Consider the following 17,998-nt stretch of genomic DNA (forward strand, 5'->3'; position numbering starts at 1 on the left):
GATAATATCATAACGTCTAAGGGGACAAAAAATAATAAATAGTTAGTTTGTTGTTTATCAACAGACAACAGCGAACAAACTTTATTTCAATTTTCTTTTGTCCTTTAAAATATTATGACGTTGTTCCTCTTTGTTCGCTGTTGGTAACAATAAACTAAGAACGAATAAATCTGTCCTTAAAATATGCCTAAAGACACTTATTTTGACAAATTAAAATTTCCAGAACTTTTTTTTTCTTTATAAAAAAGGTTCAATCTTTCTTAGAGTATATCCTCAAGTAACTAGTAAATGTAGTTTGTTTTAATAGTAACAAGATTAATCGGCATTCTCCAAAAGGGCCACGGCGAGACGGAAGTCACCTCACCTTGATCAATCATCCTGCTTCCTGATTCCTCTCCCTACGATTTCTTCCCACTTCCGGCGGTGAGGCTACTCTCATTTTTAGTCTTTTTGTAAAATCTTGATAAACATTCCAATTTCATGCTTTCCTGATTTCCCATATTATAATTTCTAGGGATGGGGATGGGGATGGGGATTTTTATTTTTTTAATATTCCCCTTTATAATTATAGTTTCAACCAACATTATCTGTATCAGTATGCAGAATGACAAGTTTCAGCCAAATTGTTGTAGGTAATTGCTGTTTTTTCCTGTTCAATTTGAGTGTGAATGTCAATGGATCCTTGTCTTACTCCTACAAGTTACAATTTGAGGTTTTGCTTTTTAGTAGATTTTGCTTTCTTTTGGAACATCGTTAAGGATCTAGAATTTGATAGTTGTTTGTTATTGCCATTGATAGATGTTATTGATTGGCCCTTGATTCTTTGTGTTAGAGCAAGTGCCAATAATCTTAATGATGGGTTAACTTTAAACATATAATCGAACATGGTTTGTCTTGTACTTTGGAGAGGGTAGATAAAGATGTGTCGAATATGGGTGGTTTAAGGTTTGGAACGGTCGATGAAAGTTGCTTGATCAAAGCAACAAGGAAAAAAGCAGACTGTGAGTGGCCCGATCGAGCAGTACCTAGCTCGACCGGTCGAGCGGTGTTGGCTCGGTCGAGCAGAATGTCTAGAACAAGTTAGTAGCTTCACCGGAAGCTCGCTCGACCGAGCGATGTAGTGCCCGGTCGAGCGGTAGTCGAGCAGACTACATTGGATCCTGTTTTTTGTCAGAATTTGTAGTGGCTATGCAATAATGTGGTGCATTACTCTATTGTTTATTGTAATGTTTATTGTCATAATTAATTAGAATGTTAATTGGGATGTTACATGTGAGTTTATGGTGATTTATGAGGGAATACTAAGAGTGATGAATACCTTGCCTATAAATAGGATTCATCACTCATAGTAACATTCACCACAAAAACACACATATTGTTGAGAGGACTATTGCATTGTTAAAAACTTGAGAGTGTTTTACTTTGCTTTAGTATTTGTGATCTTGAGAGATTGTTCTCAAGAAAAGGAGAGGTTTATTATACTTGTAATTGTTGAATTCAATATAATAAACTACATTTGAGGGGGAGGTATCCAAGATACCTCATATACACTTGTGTTCATCTTTGTATTATATTTTTCATTTGTTTTTCATTGTTAAACCTCTTTGAGGCTTTCATTTCACTTTGCATTATATTTAGTCTGTTATAAATGAGAAATTGTTGGGTTATGTGAAAAACTTGAAGATTAATTGTTGAGAATGCACAGGTTTTGGGCAGTAACAAACACATTATAGGTTAAGTGGAAGTCGATGGAAAATGAAATGGAGCTAGAGAGAATGAGGTTGAAGGAGAGAACAAATTTGGGGGCGTTCTAGGTTTCGTTTTGGCCCTTCTTTATTTTTTCAATAAATGTCAATTTATTTTTGTTATGATTATAGGTGACTTGGTTCAGACTTAATTAAAATAATTAATTAAGTGCGTTAGTATGGTAAGGGAAGGACCAAGTGCTCACTTGGGATTGAATGGAAGGGATAATCTTAGTGCGAAATGGTTGTTCCTTTATTAGTTGGTTTAAGCCGTGGAAAGAAATACATGCAATAGAGCCAAGACTAGTTTAGGGAGTGCATTGGGTGAGTAGGGAATGTTGGCACACATTGATGAAGCAAGCTAGTAGACCAGAAGTTGTCAGGTGTGCTCGAACTAGCACCCTGAGTACGAGCACGTTGTGCCAACAACATTTTGCCTCTCAATTGTATTGCCATATCTTCCACTATAAGTACTAGTCTCCTACATATCCCAGGTTATTAAGTAAGCCAACTTCTCATTGTATAGCTTTTTGTCCTTTAAATACATTAATACTTCTACAATCTTAGCTAGGTATGGTGGACGTAGCCTTTATTTGGTGATCCACCTTAAGAACTTGTGTTGATTATTGCTTTGTTTATTTTTGCTATTCATTTCATACTTGCATATTTTGGTTCTTGTCTTCATACGCACCATAGACAACCATTTTAACCTCAAGTTTTGATCTTTGGTGTGTGTGTGTCACCCTTTTCAATTTTTGTGTTCATTTTCATTATTTTTGAAAAGATTTTAATTGGGTATTGCGAAGATATGATTTGGTTTTTATGAACCAATGACTTGATCACTAACTGTTGATATTTGACAATTGGGAATTTGAATTTGTTGGAACCAAAGTCCAAGGTTTACTGTTTTTCTCTGTTTCTCACTGTATGACAATACGTAGTAAACTATTCATTGTTGGTGTGTATATTTACAGCTTGCCATGTACTAACTTAATGGAATTCATTTGAGCAAGTTCTGTAATTAAATCAACATTTGTGAAAGTTTTGAAGGAAAAGGCATTCATTATTCTGTATTGAAGGCATTATTTAGAAGAGCTTCACCGGATTCATTACAACATATTAATTGAGTGAAGCAAGTTTGAGGAAGAGAACACCATGATTGGAGCGGGGAAGATCAAACAATACACAAACGTTCTTGACAAACCATTAAGCAAAGGGAAACAAGAGGTGCTTTTATTTTCTATCTTAGAACATGACCTTTTTTTGTATCCCCTAATTTTGATTTCTTTATTCTGAATATATTATCACTCTCTCTTTTCGATTTTTTTTCAACTTGGTGTTCATTTGGTGAAATCTTAATTACTTACTTCCTCCGTCCCTCCTTATGTGTCCCATTTAGTTTGGTACACATGCCAATGCACTTATTCAAGCTTTTATATCTCTAACTTAACATAATTAAACATTATAATAATGTGATATTTATAATCTTTACGTTGAGATGAATTGCACAAGATCTCACTTGATTATTAGAGTACCATACAAATTAAGAGTGATAGGTGAAGATTGTCAAAAAATGGGACGCATAGGCTTGGACAGAGGGAGTGTTAGATAGTGGTCTCACAATAACATCACAGTTCGATTGCCATTAAAGTGGCTCTTGCTTAAGCGGAGTAGGTAGGGGTCGGATGTAGACAACTTTAGCCTTTTATTAACAAAGATGTTGTTTCTGATTGACTTTGATTTAAAAAACACCATTTGGAGCTTCACTTGAATAAAAGGTGTACAAAATATAGCGAGCATTTTAAGTAGTCCATCACAATCCAAAACCGTAGAACTATAAATATTTGACGCCATTGGAAATGATAAAAATCTTCATTAACATATCTTTTCAATTTCTGTTATTTTAGGTATTTGAAATCATATAATGGTTCATTCTACTCTTGCAGGTCAGCTTAAGTGCCTTCACCTTTTTGTTTTCTGAGCTTGTACAATATAATCAGACCCAGGTGGACAATATTGCTGAACTAGAACGAAGGTGAAATGTTGCATAATACTTACTAATAGGTAGCCCTGTTTGTTTCTAACTTGCTTCAGGTGTGCTAAAGGATCATATAGTTGGTTGCCAAAACATCATTTTGTGACCTTTCTGCTGAAATTAAAAGTGTTACAGTTAACACTTAGCATTTCTGTTCCTTTAGCTTAACAATCCTGGTAAATCTTCGTGCAGGCTAGAGGATGCGGGATATGCTGTTGGAGCACGAGTTTTGGAACTTCTCTGTCACAGGGAAAAGGTGTTGCATGATTTCGCTGTACTTTTTGTTCTTGAATTTCATTAAGTGTTACGTTAATTTTATTTTGTCTTTCTCTAATTGCAAGATGCACCCTCCCTCCTCTATACCTTTCCCCATTATGACAACAAAAGATCTCACATGGGACAAACTAATGGGACAAAAGAGCAATTAATACTCTTCTTATTCTCCAATGTAATTTCAATATTTTTAAAACTAACCAAGACTTGAAAAAATAGACCAGAAAGAACTGAAGAGAATTGCTTAGTTTCCAGGTCAAGAATGTATTTTGTGGGTTTGGTTTCAAACCTAGGAAATGGATTTGGTCGTTAAAGGTGCTTATTTTGGAATCCGCATATACGTAGCTTCTTAACCCTTGTGAAGACTAGTGACTATGACCTACTCTCGTATGCTGAGATTTTTTTATCTTTCTCATGATATGTAAATTAGACAAATGCATAGTCGCATTAACTGGGTATTTGTTGTCCCAACCTTGTGAGAAATGAATATCTGGTGCGACTAGACAGTGTCATAAGATTAAATCTTGTTGCTGTCTTTCTTAATTCAGTGTACTACTATCTATTTAGGTATTATTTATCTTTAAAATTTAATGTCAGTAGAGATAGAGTAGGGATGGAAAAATGGGCGGGCAGGGGTATTATACCCATACAAGTAGAATTTTCATGCCCACGCCTGCTCACCTGGGTATGTATTCAAACCCATCCCCACTCACTATACCTAAATAGGTATACCCATCATGAGTATACCCACCTTAAACGCGCTTCACATTCACTCTATGTTTGCGTTTTATGCGCTCCATATAATCGCAATTCCTTACAAATTTTATTTTTTGTTTGATTTATATAAACCTTGCTGTATAATAAGATAAAATCAACATCCTAGAATTTTTTGTCAAATAGTTTTTAATAAAAGTATACAAAATTGATATGAACTCTCCTAGTACATTAATGCTTTTAATATGTGAATAATTGCAGGGAAACAGAAGGGAGACTCGCTTGCTTGGAATTCTATCTTTTGTACACAGCACTGTTTGGAAGGTGTTATTTGGGAAGGTTTGTATTTCTCATTATCTCATATAACCTTGAAGCTTGGAATCCTTTCTGATTTGAATGTGGTTGTGGTGTAAAATGGTTCTCCTTTGCTTAGAGTTCTTTGCCTAACGTATTGGGGGGGGTGGGGGAGTGGTGGTGGAGGATGCATATGACAACATTAAATATAATAGAATGCTACATTGTTTTGGTATTTGTTTACTCACAGGTGTTCCTGTTTTGGTTCTGTAAAAGTTTTGCTTGTTTTGGTGATGTAGCTTATATTTTTTTTTTTGTAATTTTACTAAATGATAGACTGCAGTGTTCCCTGTTTGATTTGATAACCTCCTTTCAAATCATATTCTGCCAATTGGCAAATGTAAGGGGTGCATTTTCTTTTTTGCTAATCTAGCAAAAACGATTTGCAAATTAGGACCATACACCACGTTAGGTACCAAATTTGGTAGCACTTGACATGTGTTGATTTGCATCTTGTGGTTGTCACTACACATGATCAAAGTCCCAAGCTTATATAGTTGGTTCTATTTCATCTTATCTTCAAAATCTCCTAGTCCAAGCTCTTCTCCTTATCTTTATTTCAAATTATATTTTTACCTATTTAAGTAATGTTGGTTTGATGGAGATCATATAGAATTTTCATTTAGCCTTAGATGTAGGCCAAGATCAATACTAAATTTTCCAAGTGTTTCAAGATATTTATATACAATCATTGCCAGGGAGTTAGGTGAGCTAAGTGGTGCCATTTTTTTTAAATTTGATTTGTGCAATTGGCACCCAACATTTTATAGCAATATAGAATCAGTGATCATGGAGGACAGGCTTCTTTGTTTTGCATAAGTTTAATGGTTTAAGTATGACATGCATGTATTTTGTTGTAATGTTTCTTGTTTTCCAACTTTCTGCATTTTGTTTCATCAACGGTAGGTTGCTGACTCACTTGAGAAGGGAACTGAACATGAAGATGAATATATGATCAGCGAGAAAGAGCTCCTCGTGAACAGGTACTATATGTATTTTTTTTCTGCTTATGAATTGTTCCATCTTTCTTGTGGTCCCTACATTAATAATTTCTCTGGCGACTTCAGGTTTATATCTATACCAAAAGATATGGGAACATTCAACTGCGGTGCATTTGTTGCTGGTATAGTGAGGGTATGAAGTCCTTTGCTTATTTGATGACTAGTTTACTACAAATTGAAAACATTACTAACCTATTTTATCCAATGAAGGGTGTCTTGGACAATGCGGGTTTCCCAGCAGTTGTAACTGCTCATTTTGTTCCAGTGGAAGGGCAGTTGCGGCCAAGAACCACTATCTTGATAAAGTTTGCTGACGAGGTACCTCTTCTGCTAATTCCCACTTTACATTTTTGCTCATTGTGCCATATAGGCACAGTTGATGAATCTAGTCCGCCTTTTCAAATAATCTTTTAAAAAATTTTGAAAGTGTTAATTACAATGCTCAAATTCAAGTTGTTATACATATGGCATTGCTCACTCTTACAGCTGATCCATTGATATTTTTGTTTGGTTGATCTCTCTGTTTTCCTGACTCTGCTAGCTTGCCTGCTTTAGCTGTGCAAAAGAAAAGCTTGCTTGAGAAAAATGTCCTGCCTAGCTATATAGAAGTATCTTTTGTAAATCCATCTTCATGACGAGCACAACCAATCATTAGCTAAGTCTTGTAGAATATGTGGAGAGACTCTGTAGATATTCAAGTCTGGTGAAATCTCAATGCTTTCTGTTTGCCATTTAGTGGCCACTTCCTAGTTTAATAGAATTGTACTGTCATGTAGCATGATGGGTAATGATGAGTTCTATCGACCATCGTTGTGTGAGATTGTAGATTATGATGGCTAGTTTGAGAGTGATTTACACTACCACCATGATGGGTAAGATAGGGTTTTGAACAATCATTTTAGAGGGTTTTGGAGGAAATGGCTAAGTTGGGACTTAGGGAGTGATAAAATCACTACCCACCATTGATGATGAGGGAGTGGGATGGGATGGGGAAACGTGGAAAACAATAAAATCTCTTGATACCATGTAACTTTTTTAAGTGTTTATTGTATTGATTGAATCAATGTAGGTAGTACAACTTAGAAATTTATGTAGGATTAGGAAGATTACATGAGATCACAAAATTACATCTTGGTGAATGAGATATCTTAAGTAAGGAAACAAATGATTGTGAATTGATATTATAGTTATTAAGTATTATGGTTGATTGTCTCGTTAACAAGTTAGAGTATTTGTTAATGAATCCTAATTAATAAATTATTGTTAATTATGGTGATTGAAATTAATGCTTACTTTGCTCCTAATTTAAAAAAAATAATCACTTTGTTCCAATTACCCCCTTTGCCAAGGTTGTTATGCCTAGATGCATTTTTGAAGCCAAGCTCTTAACTATTGAACAATAGATATTCTTAAAATAATTAAGTTCACATTTATGATTACTATTTAAACGTCAAATGCCTTTCAGTTATTATTTTTGGGGTGTGTTATCATGTTGGATGGATAATTTTTTGGGTGATGCATAAGTCCTCCCATCTCTTTGCTGTTTGGGTGAGACAAGGTGCAAAATAACCAAGTGTCTTAGCATTATATACTTGATTCTGATGTGCATTATGCTCTTATCGTATATCTTACTCCTATTAGTATCGAACCAATGAGAATATATATATATATATATATATATATATATATATATATATATATATATATATATATATATATATATATATATATATATATGATCGTTGGAATTGGTTTTGTTTTTAAGATTAGTTCTAGAGATGTTTAGTAAATGGCTTTTCAGCCAGCTGACTTCTAAGCCAAAATGAAAAAGCTAACTTGATTGACTTTTTTAATTGGCTTTTGGCTTATTGATGCACTTTTTCTTTAATAAACTACCAACAATCAATAAATAATTTACCCAACATCTCCTTACAATTGATTTATCCAGCTGGCTTAAAAGCCAAACACTTCCAGTAGGTAAAACTAGCCCATTAAAAAAACCAATAGCCATTTGTCAAACACCCCCTTAGTATTGGTCAACTAAAAAATAATCTGTCACCGATGATCCCTCACATTGATTGTTTTGTTCATTTAGCGGACTCCATATGTTGAGATTGAAGCTTTGTTATTGTTGGTGTTGTGGCTTACCCTGTTCCTTCCAATCTTGGTACAGGTACTCAAAAGGGAAGCAAGATTAGGCTGATCTCTGCAGGGTCATCAAAACTGTTAGAAGAGGAAGATGTGGAAGAAGTTAGTATTTATCTGTTATAGGTAAAGGAACATTCTTAGAGAGAAAATATTTAGTAGTATGCTTGAACAGTTGAACCTCTTCAGGAGTGTTTTCAGCTCCTGGGAAGCTGATATTTAACCTCCAATATTTCTGTAATTCATTTAATTATAACGATGTTCAACCTTTGTTTACCACGGCATCCCAACTAGCTCAGTCGATCACACTTTTTCAGATCTGTTTTGACAGATCGAGGAACTATTAAGATTATCCCGAGTCATGTCAATTGCGAGAGTAGTGATGCCGTGGATTACCTCTATGGAACTGTAAGAATGAAATTGTTTCTACTCAACACTCGATATCGAAGCTTTATACAAACCAGCTTTGTAGGTTAATTGTCGTCAATCGGAAACTTGTTGCCTGCACCAAATGATGTGCAGTTGATCATTTCTGTCTATTACTACTAAGTATTTTAAAAGGTTTTAAGACTTCCATTTGTCCAATATAATTTGCATTCAATATTTACTTTTCTTCTATGTTTGTCCCACTTATTTTGCACGATTGTGTAATAATCGTCTTTTAAGTGTCCTTTACTATTTCTTGCTAATTTTCAGTATCATCTATTTGTTTCTTCATTAAAATTTGTACATGTTGGAGTTTTGGTGTGACTTTGAGTACACCAATGGTGTATGATGAAGTTGGTGGTGTGTGGATGTGTGTATGTGTGTGTATGATGATGCGGGAGTCATTATAGACTTTCTGATGAGCCGCTCGACCCACACTGTGGCATGCTCAACCGAGCCAGTTGGCTCAACCAGATCAGTGAGCATTTTGATCTGCTGCTCGACTGGAATACAAACCGCTCGACCAAGGCCATTTCGCTCGACCGGTCGAGCGAGGGTCCAGAATGCACTCTGTTTTCTTGCGCGATAAGTTTTACGGGAATGTTTTAATGAAGGCCTTTGCCCAACCATTGGTATACGGCTACTACTATAAATAGGAGTCTCATATACTCACTTCAATGTTGATTCAAACCCTAGCTAAACACAAACCCATCTTCTTTATCTTCTCTAAGTGTAATACTTCTTTGTAAGAGTTCTTGAGAACTCTATTGTTTCTTCACATAATCAAGCAAGCTAACCACCACCGAGGACGTAGCCCACATTGGGGTGAACCTCGTAAATCTTGTGTCTTTGATTTTGCTTTCTTTCTTATTGTTTCTCATTGCTTATTATTGAAGTGTTGTTTACTTGCATTGAACATCCTTGTCATTGGTCTTGGGTGTATTCTAGGGATAAAGATTGAAACTTTAGACCCTAATGTGTTTGTTTTATCAGTACATCATATGAATCGAAGAGAGTATTTTATAAGATTGCTTGTATAAGTTATTATTAGTCTGTATTTTATAATTAAAAGTTTGATTTAGCAAGCAAAAGTGAAGTCAAAATGTGGAGCACTAATGATTGATTATGTATTTTCTTTGCCCCACTAAATTTACATTTTTGATATTCGATAGGAAATTAAGAAAAATAAATTTACCTGTATTTTATAGAAAAATGAGAGAAATATATAAATATGATGAAATGAAAATATTAGTTATAAACAAATATAAAAGTGATTAAATTTAATTAAATGTGTATAATAAAGGAAAGTGGGAAAATTTCTAGACACATTGGTAATATATTTAGAATTATTATCCAATAATTAAATCCACACCAATAATGATTATATCAATTGAAAAAAGGGTGGGATGAGGTTGATGTGGTAGACAATGGTTGGTCGGTTTATTAAGAGTAGAAAACAAATAAATAAAGCCGTTCAGGTTGTTGGATGAGACATGACAACAACAACCAAAAATTACTAGTATTTCTATTCTATTTCTATATTCTTTCTGAATTTTGAGTAGTGAACGGGTCAATTGCCAACCCGTTACCCGCCCATCAAAACTCATACATAGGCCTACAAAAGCTAATTTAATCCGCTGATTCGATCTGAACTTTTTTGAAAATAAATGAATTTGAGTTATTTTTGATCCAATTAATTTCAAATTTATTTATTTTCGATTAGGGGTCGGGCTAGCAGGTCAAATCAACTTTAAACAAGCCTAAAGCCTACTCATACCGAAATCAGGTAAATTGGTATTTTACGAGAAAATAGAAGAAATAGTGATATGTTAGTTCTAATCAAAAATAGAAATTATGATAAATTTAGTAAGACAGACTGAGAGGGGGCAAATTTGAGGTAAAATAGGCCAATTCAGTTGAAACATTCTCTGGAAACTATAATCATAATCATATTTTGAGCGAGAGCGAGTATTAACGAGATTATAGTGATTCAATTACCAAAACGAGTTGTATAGTTATCTAAGAATTATTGGCAGCTTCTGGAATCCTATTGTTCCTCCGTCTAGCCTCTCACTTTTCTCATTGTAAGTTCTCTTCTCATTCTTTTTTCACTTTTATCTAATATTCAAGCTTCTATTTTATTATTATTATTATTATTATTATTATTATTATTATTTTTTTTTTTTTTGTTACCAATTGTTAATCATGCACGTTGATGAAAATTAGTGTGCACTATAAGTCATTGGAGCCCTTCTCCATTCCATTGCGTTTTGGGTGGTATCTTCTTGGACTTACGACGTTAAATAAAAAAAAAAGGTAATCTAAAAAAGTTTCATTAAAACATATGAATCTAGAAAAATCTAACGAAACAAAATTTAGATATTCTAAAAATGTATTGAGTATTGATTAAGATGTACAGTATTCTAGATGCATAGTGATTAGGTTGCAACCGATATAGTTGTAAATACTTATGAACATGTGCATCTCGTATTTTCCTGATTACAAGCTAATATTAACAATAAATTCAGCCTAATTTAACAAATATATAATAGTTTTAGCAAGAATAATGTAACAATAAAGTAGCAATGCTAGAAGCCCTTGGATTGCAGCCCTTGAATAGAGCCAACTGCTCAAGATCATGGAAGATCATGAGTAGTTGTGGTTTTCTTAACATGCCCCCGCAAAATGGACGCCCGTTTGGAAAGTCTAATCTTGATAAGTAGCATATGCATGTCATGGTGTAGGGATTTGGTGAGCGTATCTGCAAGCTGATCATCTTGGTGCACAGTGAAAACACACAATTTACTGACTGTTTGAGCAACTGAGGATAAGTTTTGATAAGTTTAAGCCAAGGGTAGTTGTTCCTTTGAGATAACGCCCAATGGGCGGTTAGTGGGTTTATTCATGAATTGCGAGAGCTTGCTAACAGCATACTCAATGTCAATGCGAGTAAGAGCAAGGTACTTAAGACTGGTGAATCTTAGGGAAAGAAGATAAGTGTGCATCTCTGTGTACCATACACGAGGAGCTTTCTTGAGGCCATCGATGGCTTTGCGAAGGTGACAAAAATGGTGATTGGTTGGGGTATTTTTGATCAACGAAAGTGCCTTGCAAGAAGGCATCATTAATGTCGAGTTGTGTTAGATTCCACCAATTAGTGACAACAAGGGATAGAATAATACAAACCGTTGAAGATTTGATTACATGACTAAAGGCTTCAAAGTAGTCTAGGCTAGGGAATTGATATCAACTATGGCCACAAGGCGAGCCTGGTAGCGTTCAATGGGGCCGTCAGGTTTGTAGTTGATGTTGTGTACCTTTTGAACCTCGCCTAAATAGGAACTACTAATGGCTTTGGGGTTGTAGAACGTTTTTGTTTTTATTGAATATAAATATTGGCTCTAAAATGGGTGTTTTTCATCCCCATATTAGAAAATACTTGATAATCAATACTATTCTCTGGGTCTAATAAGTTTTCCTTCATTTCAGATTTAAGTGATGTCAACTGACCTCAGTGACATCACGCAGCATCCGCCCCTAGTTGTACTACAATAATGCTTTTAGTTCTCATATTAATTAAAATGGAAGATTAAATTACATCATGTCGTTATACTTGTAGTAGAAGTGTTTGTGCTTATCTATTCTAACCATTTCTTTATGCTAATATACTTCCATTCACTATAATTCATTGCAGGATTTCAAACACACCAAATCTTGAATCCCAAAAGTGGGTTATTGCATAATTTGGGTGATTAAAAGCATAATCAATCAACAGTTCTTGTATGAAAACATCTTGACATTGTATATAATATGGGTTCTAAAGATGGAAGTGTAGGGTGGAGTGTATTTGACACTATAAAATTTCTTCCCGCAACCCCAGATGCACTCATGGCAGAGATAAATGCAGCCATAGCTGCTTTAGAATATGCACAGGCTTCCACACAACTCGCTCCTCGAGCTAAGAGCAGCAACTCGGTTCCATGTTCAGTTTATGATGCCGAGATTGCAGAGGAAGCTTACAAGCTGGGATGTATTGCATTATCTGAGGGTAAGCTTGATGAAGGCCTTCAATCTTTGAACATTTCTATATCTAAATGCCCACCTCAACAAATTGATGTTATTGCCAAAATACAGTCCCTAATCTCTTTTACAGCCCAACAATTTAAGATGTCTTCTAAATGACTATATTAGTCGCTTTCCTTTGTCCACTTCTTGGAGGGGCACCGGTAATCTGGTATGATCTGTCTGCTATCCTCCTCCCACCAGATCATGACTTGTGCGGGATACTGGGTTGTTGACTTTGACTCTGATTTTGAGTCACTTTCCCATTGACAGTGTGTGCTCTTTGATGCTTCTTTTAACAGTTGAGTTTGAAAATTGTGTTTGTAATACTACTCATTTTTACTCACATTTTGTCTATTTACAGTACACCATTTTTCCCATTAGCTTATACTCTCAGTCACCTAAAGATATCGCCCCAAACTTCTTGATCTGAGAGCTTTTACAAAGTTTCGGGGCAATCTTAAAGGGGCGGAAGGAGTTGTGAAATCTATTAGCAACTTCTATTCATGCCATATACGATAGTCTAACCGTTAGACCATGTAAACTTTTTCGAAAATTCTTAAATGAGACAGTTTCATGGTGAGACCGTCTCTATTAGGTTGATCCATGTATTTACAATTAAGTGATCAATTATAGAATTGAGCTAATTATATGGGTCCATCTCATGGTGTGATGGTTTCATACAAGACGAGCTGAAACTTTTTACGTTGTTTATTTCAGGAGTTTTGTGCAGCTATTGATAAGGCTCAATTTAACACTTTTTTGTGCAGTTACTGAGATCACTTTGTATATCACATTTATGAAGCTCACCAACAAGTTATACCTTAACACAGTTGAATGAAAAGTGTTGATGAATCAAATGCTCTTGAGATTTAGGGTTCATAACTGTAAAACTTTTTGATCATCTTATTCAATGTATTCCGCTCATAGAAATTATGTTCAAGGTTAGAGGAAGGATGGAAGACGGCAAACCATGTTGTTTGATGGAAGACTCAAGGAAAATGAATATTTTCAAGCTAGTTGATTTACTAAAATATGAATGTCATGTTGTTTTAAGTATTATATGTTTTAAAATTGATTTTATGCTTTTTAGATAAAAAGTGCATCTTGCTTGCAAAAAGCTTGCGCCTTTGCCCTATGTTTTGCGCCCAAGCTCTAAGGACCTTTTGAGTGCGATCTCGTGGTTTTTTGAACTGAGATTGAATTAAGATTGGAAAATATCAGGTTGAATACTTGCACTTTGCAGATACGTTTACTAATATATGCTAGCTTGCCCATTAACAATGCAAGTTTGGGAGAAGTTGTAGATTAGTGTCGAGTAATCAATTCAACTAAAAGCTTAAGCTGATGGTTGAGACCCAAAATATGTTATATACTCTAACACGTTCTTTTACATGAGAGCCCTTTGAGCTAGAAGTGTAGATGCAAGATAGACCTTTTTCATACTTGGCGCTGAATATTTTACTTTAAATAAAGGGTGGTTAAGATTTAAACCCGTGAGTCTGTAACCTCTTGACTGGAAATGAAGTATCATTAGATAAAGGGGAAGTTTGTTTTCTAGAACTACAAGTGATTGGCAGCTTCATGGTGTCAAATTCCAATGAACTGTTGGTTCTGATACTAATCATCAACTAAAAAAAATTAATTTTAATAATCATACATATATTCTAGAAGTTTAAAATCTAAGGGGGAGGGAATTCGCAATTTAGTGCACTCAACAATTTCCTTCCCTACAAAAGAAATGAGACGGTCTCATGGTAAGACCATCTTATTGGGCAGATTCGTGTATATTTAGTTTTCTAAAGTGATTATTTATAATTTTAAAGTAATAAATTAGAAAAATAAGCTAATTATATAAGTATGTGAGACAGTCTCATACAAGACGAGCTGAAGTAACAAAAGAAAAATGCCTTCTAAATGTTACCAAAATGCAATGTTTATCCTTTTTGAGTTGGTTCCTCAACATTATATACCCTAGAGTCCAAAAATAGTCATAAATTCAAGTCTACTCACAATAAATGGGTCTATGTCTAGTCAGATCTGACTCAAACCCAACCCATAACCATGCCTACTGTTGATGGCACCTCCATTTCGTTTGCATATAAACTATATGATTAACATATAATTAACATATGATAGTTGTAGTGGTAAGTCATTGTCAAGAATCAAAATTTTATGGGGTGGTTGTAATGGTAATGTCTTACACATTATCTTTAATGACTTAACATTTTAATGGAGTCACACTCTTACGAAATACCACAAAGTGGTAGTTAGGTATATTGTCTTAATGCATGATCTTTAACTTTACCTTCAAGTAATGAGATGAAAATTACACATTTACAACCCAACTTAGAAGTAACTGTCCCAAGAAAAACAAACGTATAAGCTTTTATGTAGTATCGTTCTTTTATTTATGGGTCCTAGACAAACTGTAAGAAATGCAACTTCTTTATAAAGGGTTGATTCTGCATTTTATCGGGTATTTTTGACAAAATAACAGAGACGTGCCCGATACCCCTATATATTTCTAATTATTGTTATAAATATAGACGTGTCATATATTCTTAATTGATAAAAGAACTAACTGTGAAATTTTTTTACATTGTCTACTTTAGTAATCGGAATTTTCAAATATTGAACCTATTTCTAGCTCTGGGCCTTAGGCAAATGCCTATCTGACCAAGCGGCATAAACCGCCATGCTTTTAAGCAATTTAAGCTGTTAAATGAACATTAATGGTAAGAAAAACGTAACAGGTAAACTTTCTTTAAGTAAACATCCTTTTCACTAAATACTTTGTCTTTACACCAAAGTATAGGACATTAGTAAGATTATGACATAAATAAGACTAGCAGTTACATTTTTATTCAATAGATTGTTTGAATCAATACTGATTTATGATCCTTAGAACCCAATTGATTTTTCATAGTATCACAATGATTTAATCTACATTGCCTGAAAATGCCCATATTTTGTCTACAACATCCTTCCCGTTCTGCTAAGAGATGCAAGTTGTTCTTTTCGGTATTGAAAGATCCCTTTTCGAGTTGTCACTCCTGCTATCCGAGTCACATGTCCTGCTCGAATCCAGAAGACGAGGAAGTCTCTGTCGCTGATTTTCAAGACGTGCAAGAAGTATATAGCTTAGACTTTTGATTGAATTGGTTCCTTAACATGGTATCAGAGTCAATGATAGAACTTATAACATATCCTGGTGGGTTGTAGCCCCATCGTATGTTATATACTCTATCAGTTTTGCGTTATCAAAGTTATTGCTTTGTTTTCTATGATAAACTCTGATTGAATTAGGCTTTGAAAACCAATCACAAGTATCTGGTTTCTTGTACTGTTGGATGGTTTATAAGTTTGTACACTATATAAGTCATTGGCACCTATTCTCCCATTGCCATACAATTTTGGGATGAAATCTCTATGACGTATGGAGTGTGTACACCTTGTATTTCTCCGATAATATGCTGGTATCGATGATTTGGTGGTGTTTTATGTGCAGTTGGTGGTATCGATGATTCGAACCCGTGCAATGGAAGCCAAGTTTAGAAGAAAAGGCAGCCTGCTGAGCACAGAAAGTTACTCATTCATCCATCCAACATCAGGAGAGCTCTTCGTAAGTACTGCAAAGCAGCACACACACGACGATCATTCTGCACAGAAGCACAAAAACAGTAAAAACAAAGAAGAAATGGATGATTTTGTGTCTGTCCATAGCCACTTCTCCTCACCGTGTTTTACAACTGCTGTCGATGGTTGTGACACTTTTTTCTCGATGAGAACCAACTTCTCGCACTGTTCGAGCATGAACGATCCAGACTCTGCGGAGAATAGATGGTGGGTTTCGGAAGCTATGGATAGTTCTGAACTCAAGAGGCGTGCAATCATACAGGAACTCTGTCACTGTGAAGGCTGGCCTTTCGGTCTGTGTCGTAGAGCATTGTTACTTCCACCCTTGCCCAAGTCCCCTTCGGAATCTTGGTCGTGGTGTAAAGGGTTTCCTAAACATGTCAAGACAGTCTGATTTTGCGTATTCTTTTGTCAAATTTGGTGTCAGAGAGTAGAGTTGGTTGCGTACAGAGGCGGCAGATTCGTCACCAAGTAGGCATCTATAGTGTAGTGTGCGAGTTTACCGATAACACAGTATGAATAAGGTCAAGTTAAGATCAATAAAATGTAAAACTTGGATAGAAATGAAAAAACATTCAGATACAAAACTGGACTTATGTTCAATGTTGTTTGAAACTATGTTACTCGGACTCTTCATTTTGCTTCACGTTTCATGTCCAATTCTTGATGCTTGGACATTGGTATGACACTCAGACACTTCGTTTTAGCTGTAAAATTGAATAACACTTGGACACATACCAGTATCCGACATTAGTACCCGAGTCGAAGTAAAATAAGGTTTAAACTAATAATCTTATCGGTAACATTCTTATAACACTCTGACCTACACTACCCATGATGATTGTAGACTAGCCCCACAAACCAACATAAGTATTTTTCGACACATTTTGTCCTTACTTGTGTTCACCCTAAGAACTTTCTAAGAGGTCACTCATGCATCCCGAAACCACTCCAATACCAAGTACGCTTAAAAATTTAGTTATTTTGGTGACTTAAATCAATGGTTTATTTTAAGATGTTCATAATTGGCTTTTTTTCTTTACATTTTGTATGCTTGTCTTCCCTACATATCTAAATTGCTCATAAGTTACTGATTTGCACTTGCTACTTTGCTTGTATTCAAGAGTTATGCTCAGGCTCAGTTGATAAATATTTAGATACTTTGGGTTCCTGTCAAGGACAAGAAGTAATTAATAAGCACAAAGCTTAGTTTGTATTATGGTTTAAGAAACTAGTTAATATGTTGGTTTTGGAGTTTGTCTTTGCTATCTAGACTTTCATCAGATAAGTCCACCTTTACGTGACTAAACAAATAACAATGGCCCAAAGGTTTGCCTATAGGGATCACCTCTGAGTCTCTAACGATCAAGTTGTAAATACACAAAGAGAGTACTTAACTCACACAACTCCAAATGCACAGTGATTTTTGTCTTGGATGAGAAATTAGGGTTTGTTTATATAATATGAGGCCATTTGTCGGTAAATGCGAGCAGAAGCAAATGCTAAATTTTCTAATGATAAAATCTCCACTATTACCAAGATCGTGGAACGATTCAAGTCGCATAACAGGGTGGGGAATGAAATTTACCAATTTTCAAAATCTA

General features: G+C 35.1%; 3 protein-coding genes across 11 annotated transcripts; all 3 read left to right on the forward strand.

The window, feature by feature from the left end:
• The first annotated feature begins 227 nt into the window (after positions 1–227).
• On the forward strand, positions 228–8,754 carry LOC130810025 (uncharacterized). Of its 7 annotated transcripts, none has more exons than XR_009040979.1 (10): positions 251–423; positions 2,788–2,972; positions 3,692–3,780; positions 3,973–4,036; positions 5,029–5,106; positions 6,028–6,104; positions 6,189–6,255; positions 6,333–6,440; positions 8,296–8,393; positions 8,599–8,754. XR_009040979.1 is itself a non-coding variant. In XM_057675938.1 (9 exons), the coding sequence occupies exons 2-9, from the start codon at positions 2,901–2,903 to the stop codon at positions 8,323–8,325; spliced, it is 585 nt and encodes a 194-aa protein (XP_057531921.1). In that variant the 5' UTR covers positions 228–423; positions 2,720–2,900; the 3' UTR covers positions 8,326–8,754. The 7 variants fall into 7 exon arrangements, 5 of the variants coding, with proteins under 5 accessions (XP_057531921.1, XP_057531919.1, XP_057531922.1 ...); XR_009040980.1 differs by having other exon boundaries at positions 252–423; positions 2,796–2,972; positions 8,585–8,754; XM_057675938.1 differs by having other exon boundaries at positions 228–423; positions 2,720–2,972; positions 8,296–8,754.
• A 1,288-nt stretch (positions 8,755–10,042) lies between these two features.
• LOC130810027 (uncharacterized) lies at positions 10,043–14,248 on the forward strand. Of its 3 annotated transcripts, none has more exons than XM_057675943.1 (3): positions 10,043–10,777; positions 12,388–12,741; positions 13,476–14,248. In XM_057675943.1, exons 2-3 carry the CDS (start codon positions 12,504–12,506, stop codon positions 13,493–13,495), a joined length of 258 nt encoding a protein of 85 aa, XP_057531926.1. In that variant the 5' UTR covers positions 10,043–10,777; positions 12,388–12,503; the 3' UTR covers positions 13,496–14,248. The 3 variants fall into 3 exon arrangements, with proteins under 3 accessions (XP_057531926.1, XP_057531924.1, XP_057531925.1); XM_057675942.1 differs by having other exon boundaries at positions 10,060–10,777; positions 13,526–14,248; XM_057675941.1 differs by having other exon boundaries at positions 10,046–10,777; positions 12,388–14,248.
• A 1,389-nt stretch (positions 14,249–15,637) lies between these two features.
• On the forward strand, positions 15,638–16,981 carry LOC130810028 (uncharacterized). The gene is made up of 2 exons (XM_057675945.1): positions 15,638–15,890; positions 16,267–16,981. The coding sequence occupies exons 1-2, from the start codon at positions 15,717–15,719 to the stop codon at positions 16,786–16,788; spliced, it is 696 nt and encodes a 231-aa protein (XP_057531928.1). The 5' UTR covers positions 15,638–15,716; the 3' UTR covers positions 16,789–16,981.
• Positions 16,982–17,998: the final 1,017 nt, after the last annotated feature.

Source organism: Amaranthus tricolor, chromosome 4, assembly GCF_026212465.1.
Source record: "Amaranthus tricolor cultivar Red isolate AtriRed21 chromosome 4, ASM2621246v1, whole genome shotgun sequence".
NCBI lineage: Eukaryota > Viridiplantae > Streptophyta > Magnoliopsida > Caryophyllales > Amaranthaceae > Amaranthus > Amaranthus tricolor.

Bases quoted from the DNA above. Each gene is read 5' to 3' on its own strand.
- LOC130810027 (XM_057675941.1), top strand. From the start codon at position 12,504: ATGGGTTCTAAAGATGGAAGTGTAGGGTGGAGTGTATTTGACACTATA.
- LOC130810028 (XM_057675945.1), top strand. From the start codon at position 15,717: ATGCCCATATTTTGTCTACAACATCCTTCCCGTTCTGCTAAGAGATGC. The intron at 15,891-16,266 runs GTATATAGCTTA...TTTTATGTGCAG, and splicing joins ATTTTCAAGACGTGCAAGAA to TTGGTGGTATCGATGATTCG.
- LOC130810025 (XM_057675938.1), top strand. From the start codon at position 2,901: ATGATTGGAGCGGGGAAGATCAAACAATACACAAACGTTCTTGACAAA. The intron at 2,973-3,691 runs GTGCTTTTATTT...CTACTCTTGCAG, and splicing joins TAAGCAAAGGGAAACAAGAG to GTCAGCTTAAGTGCCTTCAC. The intron at 4,037-5,028 runs GTGTTGCATGAT...GAATAATTGCAG, and splicing joins TTCTCTGTCACAGGGAAAAG to GGAAACAGAAGGGAGACTCG.